This window comes from Maniola jurtina, chromosome 2 (assembly GCF_905333055.1).
Source record: "Maniola jurtina chromosome 2, ilManJurt1.1, whole genome shotgun sequence".
NCBI classification, from domain to species: domain Eukaryota; kingdom Metazoa; phylum Arthropoda; class Insecta; order Lepidoptera; family Nymphalidae; genus Maniola; species Maniola jurtina.
In genome coordinates, this window is record NC_060030.1 from 8,165,589 (window position 1) to 8,180,793 (window position 15,205).

The window sequence follows — 15,205 nt, forward strand, 5'->3', positions numbered from 1 at the left end:
TACTTTTAAAATTAATATTTATTTATTCTCAAACCAAATAAAAGCGATTTTTAAAATATTTCATTTTCCTAAACCATTAATAACTCATAGGTACACTTTATACTGAAGACTGAAGTAACTAGTCTGTATTATTTATACATTATAAAATATTTTTAAGCTTCGTGTGTCCACTAGCAATAAAACTTGCAGAAGTTAGCTCTATGTTACTTGCACTGTGTGAATTCCTGCAATAATTGTATACTAAAAGTTGCAGAAATTGATTAAAATGATAGCTGATTTCTGCAAATCTTATTACTTGTCACTGATATATAATAATACAATTTACATAGTACGCTGGATCTGCGAATAACGATGTGTTTTTGAACTTGATTATCATCATTTTGGAGCTGATAGCAGTCAGAAGCGTCATGTGAGCGTAATTGAAACTAAACGTTTGTTATATCTGTCAACACGACGACCATTTTATCGCCAATTTTAATGCCCGGTAAGCTCGGTAGGGCGCTTCGAATCGCCATAAAAATGAATTTGTCATTTAGGTAAAACACATCTAGCGTACTATGCTATTAGTATTAGTATATATCTTGGTTACTAGTGGACAGTCAGCATTATAGTCGATTTTTTAATCCCTCAGACCAAAATGACAACCAGAAATGTCAAACTTAAAAATATAATTATACCTACTGGCTTTATAAAAATTGTGTTATCCACATGGTCCCAGTTCAGATAAAAATCGTTAATAAAATAATATTTCGTGCATAGTGAGTGGTTAAAATAAGCCTACGAAATGTGTAATTACGAGATAAAAAAGTAGCACTAATCACATATTATTTGAAAGACTTAAAGAATAAAGTAACTAAGTAACAAAGAATACAAAGAAATATTTATTTTTATTTGTACCAGAAAGTTGTAATAATAAAGAGAAAAAGAAAAAGTGTCAGGGAACCACTTATCACTTAATAAATAATTAACCTAAGGAATTTTTCAAAAGTATGTACTCAAAAACTCATAAATTGAGAATCAGCCCATACTTATTTCATTTTAATCGGATTTTTTTCAACACATTTTGTTTTCTCATACATGTACTATCGGTATCGATTAATATTTATCGGTAAGTATCGATTGCACCACATGACTATCAAACAGCCGTAAAAAAACTGGCAACACACGAAACATCATTTTGGTCTCCTGGATTAATAAATGGACTATGGATATTAATAAGTACACTTTTCAAGTAGCTCCTTTGGCAAGAGGATGTTGGTCCACATTAAATGAACTCGTCAGGTTCGCGCGGGGCGTCCAAGTCGCGGTAGTGTATCACCGGGCGGAACTCCGCGCCTCCGCCCCTTTAACAATCAACCACAACCACGTTAGAACGGCCGCACACGGGCAGCTTGAGGCAGTCATGACTAAACCGCAATAACTTGTCGTATTGACTTTTCAAGATGAGAAGTAGGGGACAAGATGATACGTCTTCAAAATCGTGTTTTGGTATTCTCCATCGGCTGCATTTACTCTATCTAGCCATGGCTTCATCAAAAAATGATGATATTTTTGTCAATATTTTACATTGTCCTCATTGTGGCATCGTAGTGCTCAATCAAATGGACTGATTTGAATGCGGTTTATTTTAATCCAAAACCTATTTAATCGAGATGGTTCTTAGCTATGTTTGATGAAAATCGTTCAAACGTTTGAGGAGTATCATCTGTTTTCTTAGGTGATTTTTAATTTACTCTATTTGTGGTGAATGTGATTTTGGTTTTTTTTTATGTTTTCATGATTTTCCTAGTTTATGAGTGTGCCTTCTTATCCATTACCTATCCTATGTCTATTTTGGCGTCTATGAATGCAACAAGACAAGGAGTCTAATCATGACCGACCGCTTCAAGCTGTGACTAGTTGGCATAGCAAATCAAATTTTTCCTTTGATTTTCATACACGAGACCTCTTGAGCAGTTGACAACGGTTGTTCGAACAGTTGACGACTGCTCGAGCGGTCGGTGTATCAACTTCACAAGCTGCTCATGTATGGCCGCTCTTAGGGACGAGCACACAAAACACCAGACACACTTGGCACACACTTACACAAACTATGCATATTTTTACTATATTATTATTAGGATTCTATAGTATAACAAAGACTCCGTATGGTCCGTCTGCCCGTCCGTCTGGGTCTGTCTGTACGTCACATCCATTTTATTTTTACTTAAATTCCATAAAATTAATCTCAGCTTCCCGGGAGTATGTAAGGAGGGATCAAGGAAGAGAAAAAAGAGATTAAGTATTAATTTTCGGACCCTTTATTTTATAACACCATACACTAAAAACATTTTAAAAAAAGGTTTTTTTTTATTTCCTTGCGCTTATCATGCGTTGAGTGTCACTATCTTATCTAACTTATTATAAAAGTTTATATCATCTTTAGCATATGAAAAGATACCTAACAATGATAATAAATTATTGTACATAGAATTTGTCAAAGTAATTTACATTATTCATGAAAAACAGGAGTTTTTCGCACTTTACTTTTATTTTGTCAGAATAATATAATAAAAAAAAAAATTAAAAAATACACAATCTCATTTAAGTAGATACTTGATTGTCCTATCTGAATTCTATGATAATGCCAGAACCATTAATCTTTATACAAAAGTATATTAATATATCGATGTGTTCTTTTTAACTTAAAATATGTCGCCACTATCCGGGAAGTCAAGATCGTTGTAAGCAATAATAGGCCGGGATCGATCCACGTTTTCCCTGCAAATTATTTTCCTTCAACTCAAAAATTGTATCTCAAACATAACATTATTATCTTCCAATAAGCATTTTTAATAATAAAAAGTAATTAGATTTTAAAAAAGCTAATTGGAAAACATATCGGACATAAAAAGTTGCAAAAAATCAAGATTAGTAGTGTATAAACAATACAACTGATTTAGCAAATGTTAAGGTCATGCAATACAGATACACATAAAATATGTTCCTTGAAAGCGGGTCACGAGTTGGGTGCGGACGAATGGAGCAAGCTATAATGTATGTAAGTTATGTTTCTTGACAATAACTTCAACAACCAACAATATTTAAGCTTAATCGCAATTTGCTAGTCAATTTAAAGAAAGTTTAGAGTGATCCATCCACTAGTGGACGTTTATCGGCTAACGATGATGAAATACCTAGCAGGTTCACCAAAATTCCCATAATCAGGCAATTCAGAACCACCAGACCAACTTTCATTAAACGACTGCACCTCGCCTACGTTGCCGCGCTTGTGACAATCGCAGTATATTTGTTTATGGCTATTTTTAGTTATTAAATATAGAATCGAAAATTAGAAAATATGTATCGATTTTAGTTAAGTTGAGCTTTAAAGACCTGACTTAAGTTTTTATATCTTGGTGGAAACCTCTAACTTTCCAAGCAATCAGTGTTTCCAAGCAGTCAGCCATTTTTAATTAAAAACAGTTATCATCAATCTATTACAGAACGAGTGTGATTAGTGAACTGCATAAAAATAGATCACTTATATTACGTATTTCAATCATTAATAGTTCTTAGTTAATACCATAAGCTAGGAAAATTAAAAATGTAGTCAGTGAATGTGTTCAAAACTTTGCGAGCCATTTTCTCGAATTCTTGCCACAGGGACTTACTGCGTTTATAGCAAGCGCGGCATTACGGACTCTCGGGACACTATAAGTTCATTCGCGATAGAAAAATAGTGAGTGCGTCGCATTTATTGTGAAGTAAAAAGTCAAACAATTTAAGTACTTCAAAAGTTTTTTTTATATGTGCTGACATGAATACATGAGTTTGCGACGGTATGGCGGTCAGCGGAGAATTCCAATACCTGGGGAGGGGGGAAGGCAGTATATGTGCGACCTAAATTGCAATTTATTGCGTTTTTGTACTTTAAGTGTATACTTTACTAAAATACTCTACTAAAATACTACTTTAACAAAATACTCGTATTTGCGGAGTGAGCCTTCTGTGCCTGTAAGGTACCTAGTATCAAATTTTGTGATACAGCGATGACCACTATTTTGTTATCGCGAACGGACTTTAGAAGCGAGTCAAGGGTGGAGAGAAGGGTTCGCGCGCTACGCACCTGGGTCGCGAGAAGCGCGGGTGGCGCGGCGCGTAGGGCGCGGGCGGCGCCCAGCCGCCCCAGCCCCAGCCGCGCGCGCCGCCTCCACCACCGCTGTACCTGGCCAACCAAATACGGATTACAGATGTGATTTTTTTTTAGTTATTTTCCAACATACACAAAATACAGGTCCTAATGTTAGTTTGAAGTTTGATAAACAATTAAAATTAACTAAAACTTAGCTAAAAAACACACCAATGCGCAAGGGCGGCTGCGGGCGCCGCACGTCACGCACGTATACGTTGCAGTACGACACCTCGCGACGCTTTACTCCCATCTGTTAGTGGAGGACAACTCACATATGCGGCGGTGGCGCGTGCTGCGCGGGCGGCGCGGGGCGCGAGGGCGGCTCGGGCTGCTGCGGGCGTCGCACGTCCCGCACGTACGCATTGAAGTACGCCACCTCGCGACGCACCTCGTCCACCTTACAGAAAACATTACGATATTTAAATAGTCGCCATCTTAATGACGTCATAAATTCTTCCCCCCCTCGAGCTAGAAAAAAGTAAATGGTAAATGCGTTCGAAATGTGGTGCTGGACGCCAATGCTATGAATACCGTGGACAGCCAAGCGCACAAATGTGTCTATCCTGTCGCATCTGAGCATAACGTCTCAACTTTCTTCCATTTGTTACCAACGGCTGCTCGATTGTTTCTCCGGGATAAAAGTAGCCTATGTCCCTCTCCAGAACTTACTCGTCGATCTTACTTATAGTTATAGTTATACTCGTGAAAAAATCAGACAATCTGGTACTCCGCTGCGACGTGATTGAAGGACAAACCAATAAACCAAAATCACTATCGCATTTATAATATAGATAGTGATAACTAGAAAAACATCAATTGCTTACTTTTTCAGCATGCTTATTGAAGATATGTTTTCTAATGAAGTCGGGGCCCTTGAATTTCTTCCCACTGAGTGGACACAGCCATTTGTCCTTCGACAACTCTTGTGTATTCGCTTGAATAAACTTTTCCACTTCTGCTTCAGGATCCTGGTGAAATAATTTCATGACAATATATTCAAGCGTAACTCGCCATCTTCATATTACTTACTTAATGACGCCCGCTACTTCATCCGCGTGGATTTAGACTTTTTAAAAATTTCTTAGGTACTGTTTGGTTTTCAGGATGAAAAATAGCCTATATTCGGGCCCTCGATTAAAGTCCCCTTTGTACTCGTCAAAATTACTTAAATAAATAAGCTGTGCAAATGTTACAGACAGGCAAACAAACAGACACTTTCACATTTATAATATTGTTAGAGATAAGCACAAAAGTATGATTTCATATTTCAAAACCCAAAGTCAAATAAATACTAGTAGCACTTACTTTAATGCCAAGTTTTTGCAACTCCTCATCACTCAATGGCTTGACATCTTGTAAGAAAGCAGACATTTTCCCTTCAAATGTCTTGATGTAGTCTTGAATCTCTTGTTGAGAAGGCTGCAAAAAAGTAACAGTTTAGTTTTTTTATAAGAAGGGCCCTTCGATGTTGTGGTTGGAGACCTTGTCCATCTTATAGGGTTCTAATTAAGATTGATTGAAGACAAAATGGTCAAAGCATAGATTGACCATTTACTTGAGTTAAGTTAGTTTACCAAGTTAAGTTAGGGCTACCTTGTTGGCGGGTGGTCCAGAGCGCGCATGCATGATGCCGCACCGGTTGGGCATCTCGTCCTCGTAGGGGTACTCGCAGTGGTTGTAGTAGTCCACGGAGTGCACGATGCGCAGGTACAGCACGAGGCGGTCCAGCACGCGGATCAGCTCCGGGTCCGGCTGTTCCTGCGCCGTGGATTCCGAGGACGCCTCGAGCCCTAAAAGTTCCTCTTCCTCCGTAGAAGCTTCTTCAATCAGATGCTCCGTTATTTTATGGAGTACAGGATTTTTCGAGCTCAGGCTGAAGTTCTGTATGGAAAATAATAATTTTCTAATGATCCACATTTTTTTTTGAATAAAAATTGACAGTCTGTGGGCACTACTGCAAACTTAAAACTATGAAAAAAATTAAGAGTTGTTAGGAGGTACTCAGACTACCGAAAGCATATTTGATACTAAATACACTTCCATAAAAAATTGAACCTTAAAAGGTTACGAAAAGGAATAAATTTTAAAAAAGCTTGTAAAATTATTATTAGCATGTCCTTGAAGTTTTTATCCATCCCAAAATCGATCAACGTCCTTAAAGAAGTTTCACTTACAAAAATACGAAAAATGTCTTCCATAAAACACGCCAACATGAAGTCAAATAGTCAATATTCTTCACCCTTTTACATTGGTATAGACTCCATATAAGTCTGTGTTGGTCATTTCTCTATACTATAGAGAAATGACTTAATACTCACGCCAGAATCTTGTTCCTTTTCGGCAGGTTGTGTGGCGTCGCTGGGCTGAGAGGATTGCTCAGACCACAGCCGCGTGCGATTGTCGAGGTGGTGCGCCAGGCGCGCCGCGAGCCGCGCGTCGGCGCGCAGCACGGGCCGCTCGAGCGTGACGCCTGACACTGGCCGGATTCGACGCTGCAAGTCGCGGTTCACTATTGCGCCAAGCTCGCATTCTCGCAACTGGACGAATTGATAATAATAATAATTTATATTCTATACCACCTGCAGTTTCGCTTCCATAAATATTTCGTAAAATCAGACCTTTTTTGTTTGTTGCCTACATTATAAAAGGAACCTGTTCAAAATTTAAGCATACTAAGTCTATGAGTTTGGACAGGGTGTTAGAGTCGAGACTTTTCTTTTTTTATGTTTAGGTACTAGGACTCGGTTACAATTAAATCTGATGAACAGAAATGATAGAGCGAGAGTCGATATTTTTTAAATATTCAAATGAACTTCAGTGCCAAAAATTATTTGTTAGTTTAAACCACTAACATTATTTTTTACATCTACCAGCACTCGAGCATTATTAACATTAGAATGTCGGTGATGCGACCTTGAAGTTTTACCCATTCCGAAATCGCCCAGAGCACCTAAAAAGTTTTCCCATCAATAAATAATTTGTAGGGAGTCAAAGCACCCCGGGAACATGTCAAGAAGAGTACCGAATGGGTGCATATAATCGCGCTTAGGCTCATAATAACAGTTAGCCATGAGAGGTGTGGGTTATCCATTGAATTTAATAGTTACCCGTATATTATTGAGGTTCCAACAGATGTCCTTAATGTTGACCTCGCGACGGAAAGTGACCCAGCCGCGGCGGAACCAGCGCCGCTCCGGCAGCGGGTCGGCCAACGCCACGCGCAGAAAACCGCCGTACCGCTTACACATCTATCAACAAGTAACATATATTGATATAGACCCTGTAAGCAATATAAATTTGCCAAACGTCATATTTTCTATAAACAACAGTGCAAACAGTGCGACAACAGAGATTTTTCTTCATAAACGGTCACAAATTAATAAACTTGTCCAATAAACCATCAATTAAGATTTCCAACAAACGCCTCTAACGCGTAGTTTGTTTCACAACGCCTCAAACAAGGCTGATGCTGTCAAATGATTCAACAAACTTTGATCATTTACAGGGCTTTCAAATCTTTCTCAATGTTTCTCCATTTCAATTCGTGCTCGGTATTATGAAAAGTAGTGTAGTTAAGTGTCCCGATTGTGGTGCTGACATGATCGGTCCAACACTAGGGCCCTTCCACAATATTTGCGATTCGACGTCGCCCTCAATGCGATTCCCACGAATGTTTGTGCGTTGTCGTAGAATTTTATGATGCGACGATACACCACAAACTGTGAAAGGGCTCTAGCCTCTAAGCCTCTTACCTTCTTTCCTTCGATTTCGCCCATGACAAAATTGAAGGATACAATTTTACTCTAGTTCAAATATGTGTCAAACACATAAGCTAAAAGAGAACCTACAGAAATAGAGAAACTAAACCAGTATGAGTTACAAATGTTCATCACTTACAGCTTCCACCTCAGCCTTTGTTATTGTAGGTGCCAAGTTCCTCAAAAATATCGACGTAGTTTTGTGTAGCGCACGTGATTCCTTCTTCTCCACTGTAACATCATTTGCCTGATCAGATTTATCATTGCTTGCATCCTTGTCTTTGTTTTCGCTAATTTTCTCAACGCTGGGAGATTTGGACCTCTCCTTTTCTTTGGGCGATTTGTCTGGCGTCTTAGACTTAGATTTGGATTTATGGCGAGTTGTTGACTCTCCCTCATCTTCAGAGCTCGAGGATGAAGAGCTGGATGATGACGAGCTTGAGGAGGATCCAGGAGGTGCTGTGGAAAAATTCTTATACAAATTTTGAAACAAAGTTTATGGCATTTACGTCACATTTTCACGCTGTCTATTGGGACATAACAATTATTATTCTTATGCTTATTTGGGATTACATATTTTTAAATAAGTCAAATTAATAATTAATAATACATGGTTAATTTTATTAATCAGATGGATGGTTGTCAAAAATACTTTTGCTAGACTCAATCAGTGAAAAATGACCAGGCTGCATCAGACTTAGGCACTGGGAGTTGTATGTCCTAACTAACTAACGTCATACTTGTGGCAGATATTCAGCGTTTGCGCCACATTCGCCACTTCTGTATAGGCCGCAGCTAATACTCACGAGGCTCTTTCTCGGGTACTTCTTCCGCTTCAGCTTCTTGTCCCGGGACAGAGTTAAATCTGGAGAACAACTTAGCTTGCTCCTGCAAGTGACGCAGGTGAGGATCGATCTCCATCGTCAGAGGCGCAGTGGGTTTAGGAGACTCTGCCTTTTTCTCCTACAAATTCAAAGACGTATTTAAGAATATTTTTTATAGTGTTGATGAATATCTAAGATGACATTTTTGTTTTTATTTTATTTTTTTATGTAATATTTTTAAGACTTGTAATATTTTTTTGATACTAAGTATTCAGAATTGTAAATTCCCTTTATTGTATAACTTTATTTATTTCAAACAAGCGAAAATTTTACTTTTAATTTAATTTGTCTATTCACTATTTTGAACACAAAATTAATGTATTTGCATGCCAGCTTGGCGTGATACAGCTGGACTATTTCTATAATTAAACCTGTAAAACCTGTATCAGCAAATATATAAATTGATTGATTGATTGATGGCCATATACTGAAATACCATTTAATATTCGAGCACCATTTAAATGACGGTTTAAAATGAAAGGAAAAATTACGATGTTCCTGAGAAGTTTTACAGTAAGTATACAAGGGATAAAAAAAAATTATCTTTATGATAATGAGAACTGAAGTTACTATTACTATGATATTGTTTTGGTAAAGGCCCATACCTTGTCCTTGGCTTGATTTTCCTTTTCGTCTTTTACTTTTACCGCGTCTACGTCAATGACAACTGCTTTATCAGTGTCATTCTTATCTAAAAGCGTAATAAGAATTGAGTTAATTCATTGAGGAATTACATTAATGTATTTCTTATTAGTTTTCAGCTGCCGTTCCACTAGAGTTGTGCGAGGATGCGAAACAAAGTGTGTAAAACTTATCAATAAGATAGCTTCATTATTATAGTTTAGGTTATCTTGGTGGAAATGGTTTGAATCAGCAAAGTTAAATGAATCAATCCTATAGGTGGGTTTCACACTCATTCCTCACACATTTCTAGTGAAAACACAACTTAAAGTGTAAAATTTCATACCTTGCTTGTCATTAGTAATTTCTACTGGTATTGGATCATCGAGGGCTTTCAAATCTTCTTCAGTCCCACCTTCCAACTTTATAACTACCGTGTCCAGCAGACGTATCAATTTGTCGGATTTATCTACATCTACTGTCACCTTGTTCAGTTCTCCTTGCTCCAAAAGATCGAGGAAGACATTAAGACGATTCTAAAAAACATTTTCACATCTTGTACAAGTTATACTCAAGCATGTACAAGTTATACTAGCTACTACTATATAGTATACTGAAATGTACCTTTAGTTAGAGAGTGATTAACAACTTACCTTTAATGCAGCTAGTTGTTCTTCTTTACGCTTCACTGACTCTTCTGGGTGATACTTAATCTTGAACCTACGATACAAGTAATGTTAAATTTGAATTTTATAACTTCATTTTTTATCACTACAAACATCAACATGTGTTTTAGAAACCAATTTCCTGGACAAAGCCATTTTGTTAACCATCTCATTTTCCCTCCTTGGAACAAAAATATGATAGTTTTATAGGCTAATGCTTTGATACGTCAAGTCCTCAAGAATTTGTAAGTTTTTCTAGTACTAAGAGGAAATTGGTCTACCACATCTGGATAAATAAAACCTGTGATAATGAAGAACACAAACTAAAATTGCTTATGAAATACTTAAAAAAATCTTCATAATCTCACCTGTCCCACAAATGTGGAATATTATAACCCTACCCCTAACAGTAACGAAACCTGTAGCATTGCGCGCTACGGGTCAACGCGAATAAAACTAGCTACACACAGCATTTTATGATTTGCATAAAGTTTGAATATATTTTCTTTACGCCGTCCGGCAATTCCTTGTGAATACGCTGTAGACTGTAGGGAAAAAAGTTTTCTATTAAAATTTGCATAATAAAAGATTCTATGCATAACCTACTCTGTGCAGCATCTTTAGCAAGCTCTTTTAGCGTGAAACATTAATTGGTACACTAAATGTTGTTAGTTATGGCATAGAACCTTTTGATTACGAGCAAATTGTTGGCAACAATCTTCAATTCTAAACTTCCATGTGTACTTGATGCAATTATGTTTTTTTTTTGTTTAAAAAGAATATTAACCATGTAAATCATGATTAATATTGCCCGTTCCCCTCCAACTAAGCAATAAAGCTTGTGCTAGGAGTGGGTACTTTCAGATTTAAGTCTGTTTGACCATTGAGCTAAATTACTAAATACCTGCAGCTTAGTTTCATGTTTCTACTATTGGATTCAGTTGCATTAAATTATTCCACTTTTATGCAGTTGCTTTTATTTACAGCACAGAAAAACTTTTTTCATAATTAATACATACCATTCTTCATCTTTATGAGCAACAAAAAATTCATTAAGCTGCTGCCTTCGAAACTCAAGTTTGTATTCATTGTATTTCTGTATGGCATCGTCAACAGTGATAGAGTCATCCTGAGCAGCTAAAAATGCTTTGAAGGTCATCATGGTGGGTGGACCATCTGTAGCACCCATGGGCAGCACAGCATCCCTAAAAACAAACATTGTATTACGCCCTCTAACCAGTTAAATAGCACTGTGAGCACAAAAGTTGTGATGATCATTTTGCTAGAAGCACAATCATTTTGGTTGGCTGCATTGCATATTTTTGCCAGTCGCTGTTGCATTTTAGCAGTGAATAATCAACCAATAGGAAAAGATTGTTACAATCGCAACACTGTACCTGCCAAAATATAGCACTAACTTATTAATTAACACACTTATTTATTTTTTAGCACAAAGTCCATTTTAACTCGCCAACAACAAACTATTCCTGCATAACAACTGTAGAAAACATAAATTGATGAAACTTGTACCTTGCTGGTACTGGTGGCATAGGTTGACCATATCCCTGATGTGCTGGATGAGGTCCGAAGTGATCATGAGCCCAGCCATATGACCCATAAGAATCATGTGGCATTCCACCATATCTTCTGTCTTCAACAGGCCATTCTGGTCTAATGCGCTTGCTGGGTGGTCCCTCACCCCTCACTGGGGAATAGCCTCTGCTGGCGCTCGCCCCTCCACGGTAGTCTCTGTAGTCAGGACCTGAACGACCCCCACGAGATCTAGCAACACAGTAATTTAGTTAGTATGCAATTTTTCTATTCAATTTAATTGATGAAATTATAGTGAATCAAACTAGCGATAATTTAGGTTATCTTCTAAATTCATTACCACTCTCACATCATTTCCTAATAGGGTACACTCTAACCTCCTCTCGGGGACAGCTTTTTAAATTTTCATGTATGTGTACAAAAAAGTAATAGCTTCAGTGGTATTTTCCCATTGCATACAATTATAATTTGACTAGCGATAGAGAATATTGAAAGTAAAACATTAAAATAGCTCTATCAAATATTTTTATTAGTAGATACTATGTACAGTGTTGGAATATGCATTGCCCACTCTTCCACTACCTGATATGCAGGAAAAGTAAAGAAAACATGCATAGAGATTCCAGCAAGGTTTGTGTGGTGCTGCATGTTACTTGCTTTTTCTGTGTATGTAGTAGGTAATGAGACAGTGGCCATATCTTGACAGTGATAGACAAGACAGTTTTATATAATCTGGCTTAGAAGATTATAGCAAAATTAACTTATTGCTAATGCGTATAGTAGCTCTTCAAAAAAAAAAAAAAATTAAATTACATTCATTTGTTTGTTTGGAACCCTTGTTGCTTTAGTTTTAAGTTTATGTAATTAATTATCACCACTATATCATCTTAAAAATCTAACAATCTGGCCATTAGAGTACAATAATACCTACTTTGAATAAATGACATGAGTTTTGAGTGTGTCTCATACAAATCTGTATTATGGCATGCTCAAACAAGTAGTCCAATCTGAAGTTGCAGGAAGGCATGCAGGCCATAGACTAGATTATATACACAAGAACAGGTGAGATCTATTTTACTGTCGACTATCTATCAGAGGAAAGATTTGTTTGTTTGTAATTGATAACCCCTAAAACTACTGAACCAATATTAAGAAATCTTTCACTATTAGAAAGCTACTTTATCCAGAAGTAACATAAGCTACATAATACATATTAACTATTAAGTATTATGTATATATTATATCAAATAGCACCCAAGTAAAGCTGGGCGGAGCAACTAGTTGTTTATAAAATCACAACTTGGCAGTTAAAATAAAGAACTAAATGAGTCGGGCTTTGTTTTCTGTTCATGAACACTGTAACACCAAATCGTTCAGTAAAATACACTAACAAAATAAACATACTTTCTAGATAAGTAGGGAATAGTAGATACCTGCTTTCTAGCTATAAGTACAATAATTTATACCTTACAACTAATGCAACTGAAGAAGGTCGTTTGAGGGCTTTTGGGACATGGATTTGGAATTTGGAAGGTTCCACAGGGTGAGGACGAAATCTGAAAAAGGATGTCATATTGATACAAGATGATACAGCAACATTAGCCCATTTTTTGAATTAATATATTTGAGGTTATATGAAATAGAAGTACCTTTCAGACCATTCCTCCCGGCCCCTACTTCTTTCTTCTCGCCTATCACTACCTCTGTAGCTACTCCCTTCAGCAGCACCTCTTTCTCCACGAAACTTGTCGCGTCTCTTACGATCGTACTCATCATCACTATCAGCCATTGTGGGAGTAAGAATTTTACAAATAAAGATTGAAACCACAAAATATGATAGTCGGAAGCCGAATCTATGGATAAACACGAAGGTAAATCATATATAAAAGCGTAGCGATGATAAATAATAATTAATAGCAATTTATCTCAGAAATCTACGTCAGAAACTCGTCTCATACATAATCCATAGACTATAACAAAGAGTATGTAATCACTATGGACTATAAGAGAAGAGCATTAGAGCACAGAGTAAGTTTGTACTATCGATTGTACATGGTTTGTAAATCATGATGTTTGTGGTTTGTACAAATCACAAACTGCAAACATATCATCAGATAATCACCAAAGAGAAATCAGGACTTCGTCTGTGTTTGTGTTAGCTGGCAGGCGTGCTCTGTGTTTTTGGAGTGTTTTTTTTTTTGTTAAAACTGACTGGAAAGCGCTCTAAGGGGGTGCTGTGCGTATGTCGGCGAGCGCCAGCATAGACGGGGTCCATGTCCATACTTGTATAGTTTAACTAACTTGTTACAAATAACTACAAACTTGACATTGGCTTATCTTTGTAAAGCCAGACGAGAGAGAAAAAAAAGAGAAATCACTATAGTGTTTCCAGCCACGATTTTGGTTTACCCCGTTTTCTTCAAAAATTCGCCCTAAGCTATTCTACAAAAAAAAAAAAAATCGAATTAGCCTGATTCGGGGCGTGATAAATACCCCATCATTTCAGGTTTTTAATACCATTTCATGATCCTAAATCTTGAGTCTTGTAGCACAGTGTTGTGTTTGGTAATGTTATTGTTTATTTCCATCTGCAATTAGTTAGTAATTCAACTTCATAGGTATACTTATTATTAGTATCAAGCTAAGTAGGTAGTAATTATATTAATTAATATAATCTTTGTATCGATAGAAAAACACTCCATAGTGTAAAATGAACACTTGTATTCATGACCTTGATGTATTATTGTACTCTCCTTTTTTTCCTTTTGAGCCTATTTTCTTTGATAAACCTAAAAAAAATACATAATGAAGGTACTAGTCTTGTATTAAAGGAAATATCTAAATAAAACACTGTCTCCCGTAAAACCCTTTTTGATGCTGGTAACCCGTAAATCAAAAAGTGGCAGGTGGCAACGGTAACGGTAAGCACCAGATAAAAACATAAAAGTTAGAATTAAATACAACCTTGTGATACAACCTCAGAGTACTTTTTACATAGAATAATACCTATTTTCACGAATGCGAAGTCAAGAGCAGCAGGCTGGCATCCGCTAGGCTCACCGAGCAGAGTCGAATCGAATTTCAATAATTTGCTATAATAATAAAATTCTGCGTCGATCAGCGACACGCCGCGTCGAATCGCGCATCGAATTGAGTAATAACAATCAATGCGTTTCGGCTCGTTAGCGTACCTACTTACCTCAGGCCGTCTCCAGGCTTTAAAATAAATAATGAAACAAACGGGATCGAAAACTTTTTATTTTGTAAGAAAATACCATCATGATTCTTGACTGTTCAAAAAATCTAAACTCAAAAATTGAGTTTTGATTTTATTAATAAGAACATTATTTAATAAGAACAGTGTACAGCTGGATAATTAGCTAACTCAGTGATCAACAAACACTAAATGATAGCCATTAAGCTCATTTGACATTGGTTGGATAAACAATGGATTAAAAATAAAATTCCAATGAGCTCGATAGCAGCTATCATTCAGTGTTGAATCTGTTGATATCACTAAGATCTATAGAGCGTACTTTGGTTCAGACTATA

At 36.9% G+C, this 15,205-nt stretch overlaps 1 protein-coding gene across 3 annotated transcripts; it reads right to left on the reverse strand.

Moving 5' to 3' along the window:
* Positions 1–13,615, reverse strand: LOC123872573 (serrate RNA effector molecule homolog). 3 transcript variants are annotated; one of them, XR_006797500.1, is made up of 17 exons: positions 13,303–13,615; positions 11,633–11,884; positions 11,122–11,307; positions 10,091–10,157; positions 9,784–9,973; positions 9,422–9,507; positions 8,739–8,895; positions 8,072–8,391; positions 7,282–7,422; positions 6,493–6,711; positions 5,768–6,055; positions 5,480–5,593; positions 4,999–5,142; positions 4,447–4,571; positions 4,109–4,207; positions 1,209–1,343; positions 1–606 (listed from the first exon to the last, which is right to left on the reverse strand). XR_006797500.1 is itself a non-coding variant. In XM_045916914.1 (16 exons), the coding sequence occupies exons 1-16, from the start codon at positions 13,440–13,442 to the stop codon at positions 1,265–1,267; spliced, it is 2,607 nt and encodes an 868-aa protein (XP_045772870.1). In that variant the 5' UTR covers positions 13,443–13,615; the 3' UTR covers positions 1–1,264. The 3 variants fall into 3 exon arrangements, 2 of the variants coding, with proteins under 2 accessions (XP_045772870.1, XP_045772884.1); XM_045916914.1 differs by having other exon boundaries at positions 1–1,343; XM_045916928.1 differs by lacking the exons at positions 1–606; positions 1,209–1,343 and adding an exon at positions 2,285–2,760.
* Between the last annotated feature and the right edge of the window lie 1,590 nt (positions 13,616–15,205).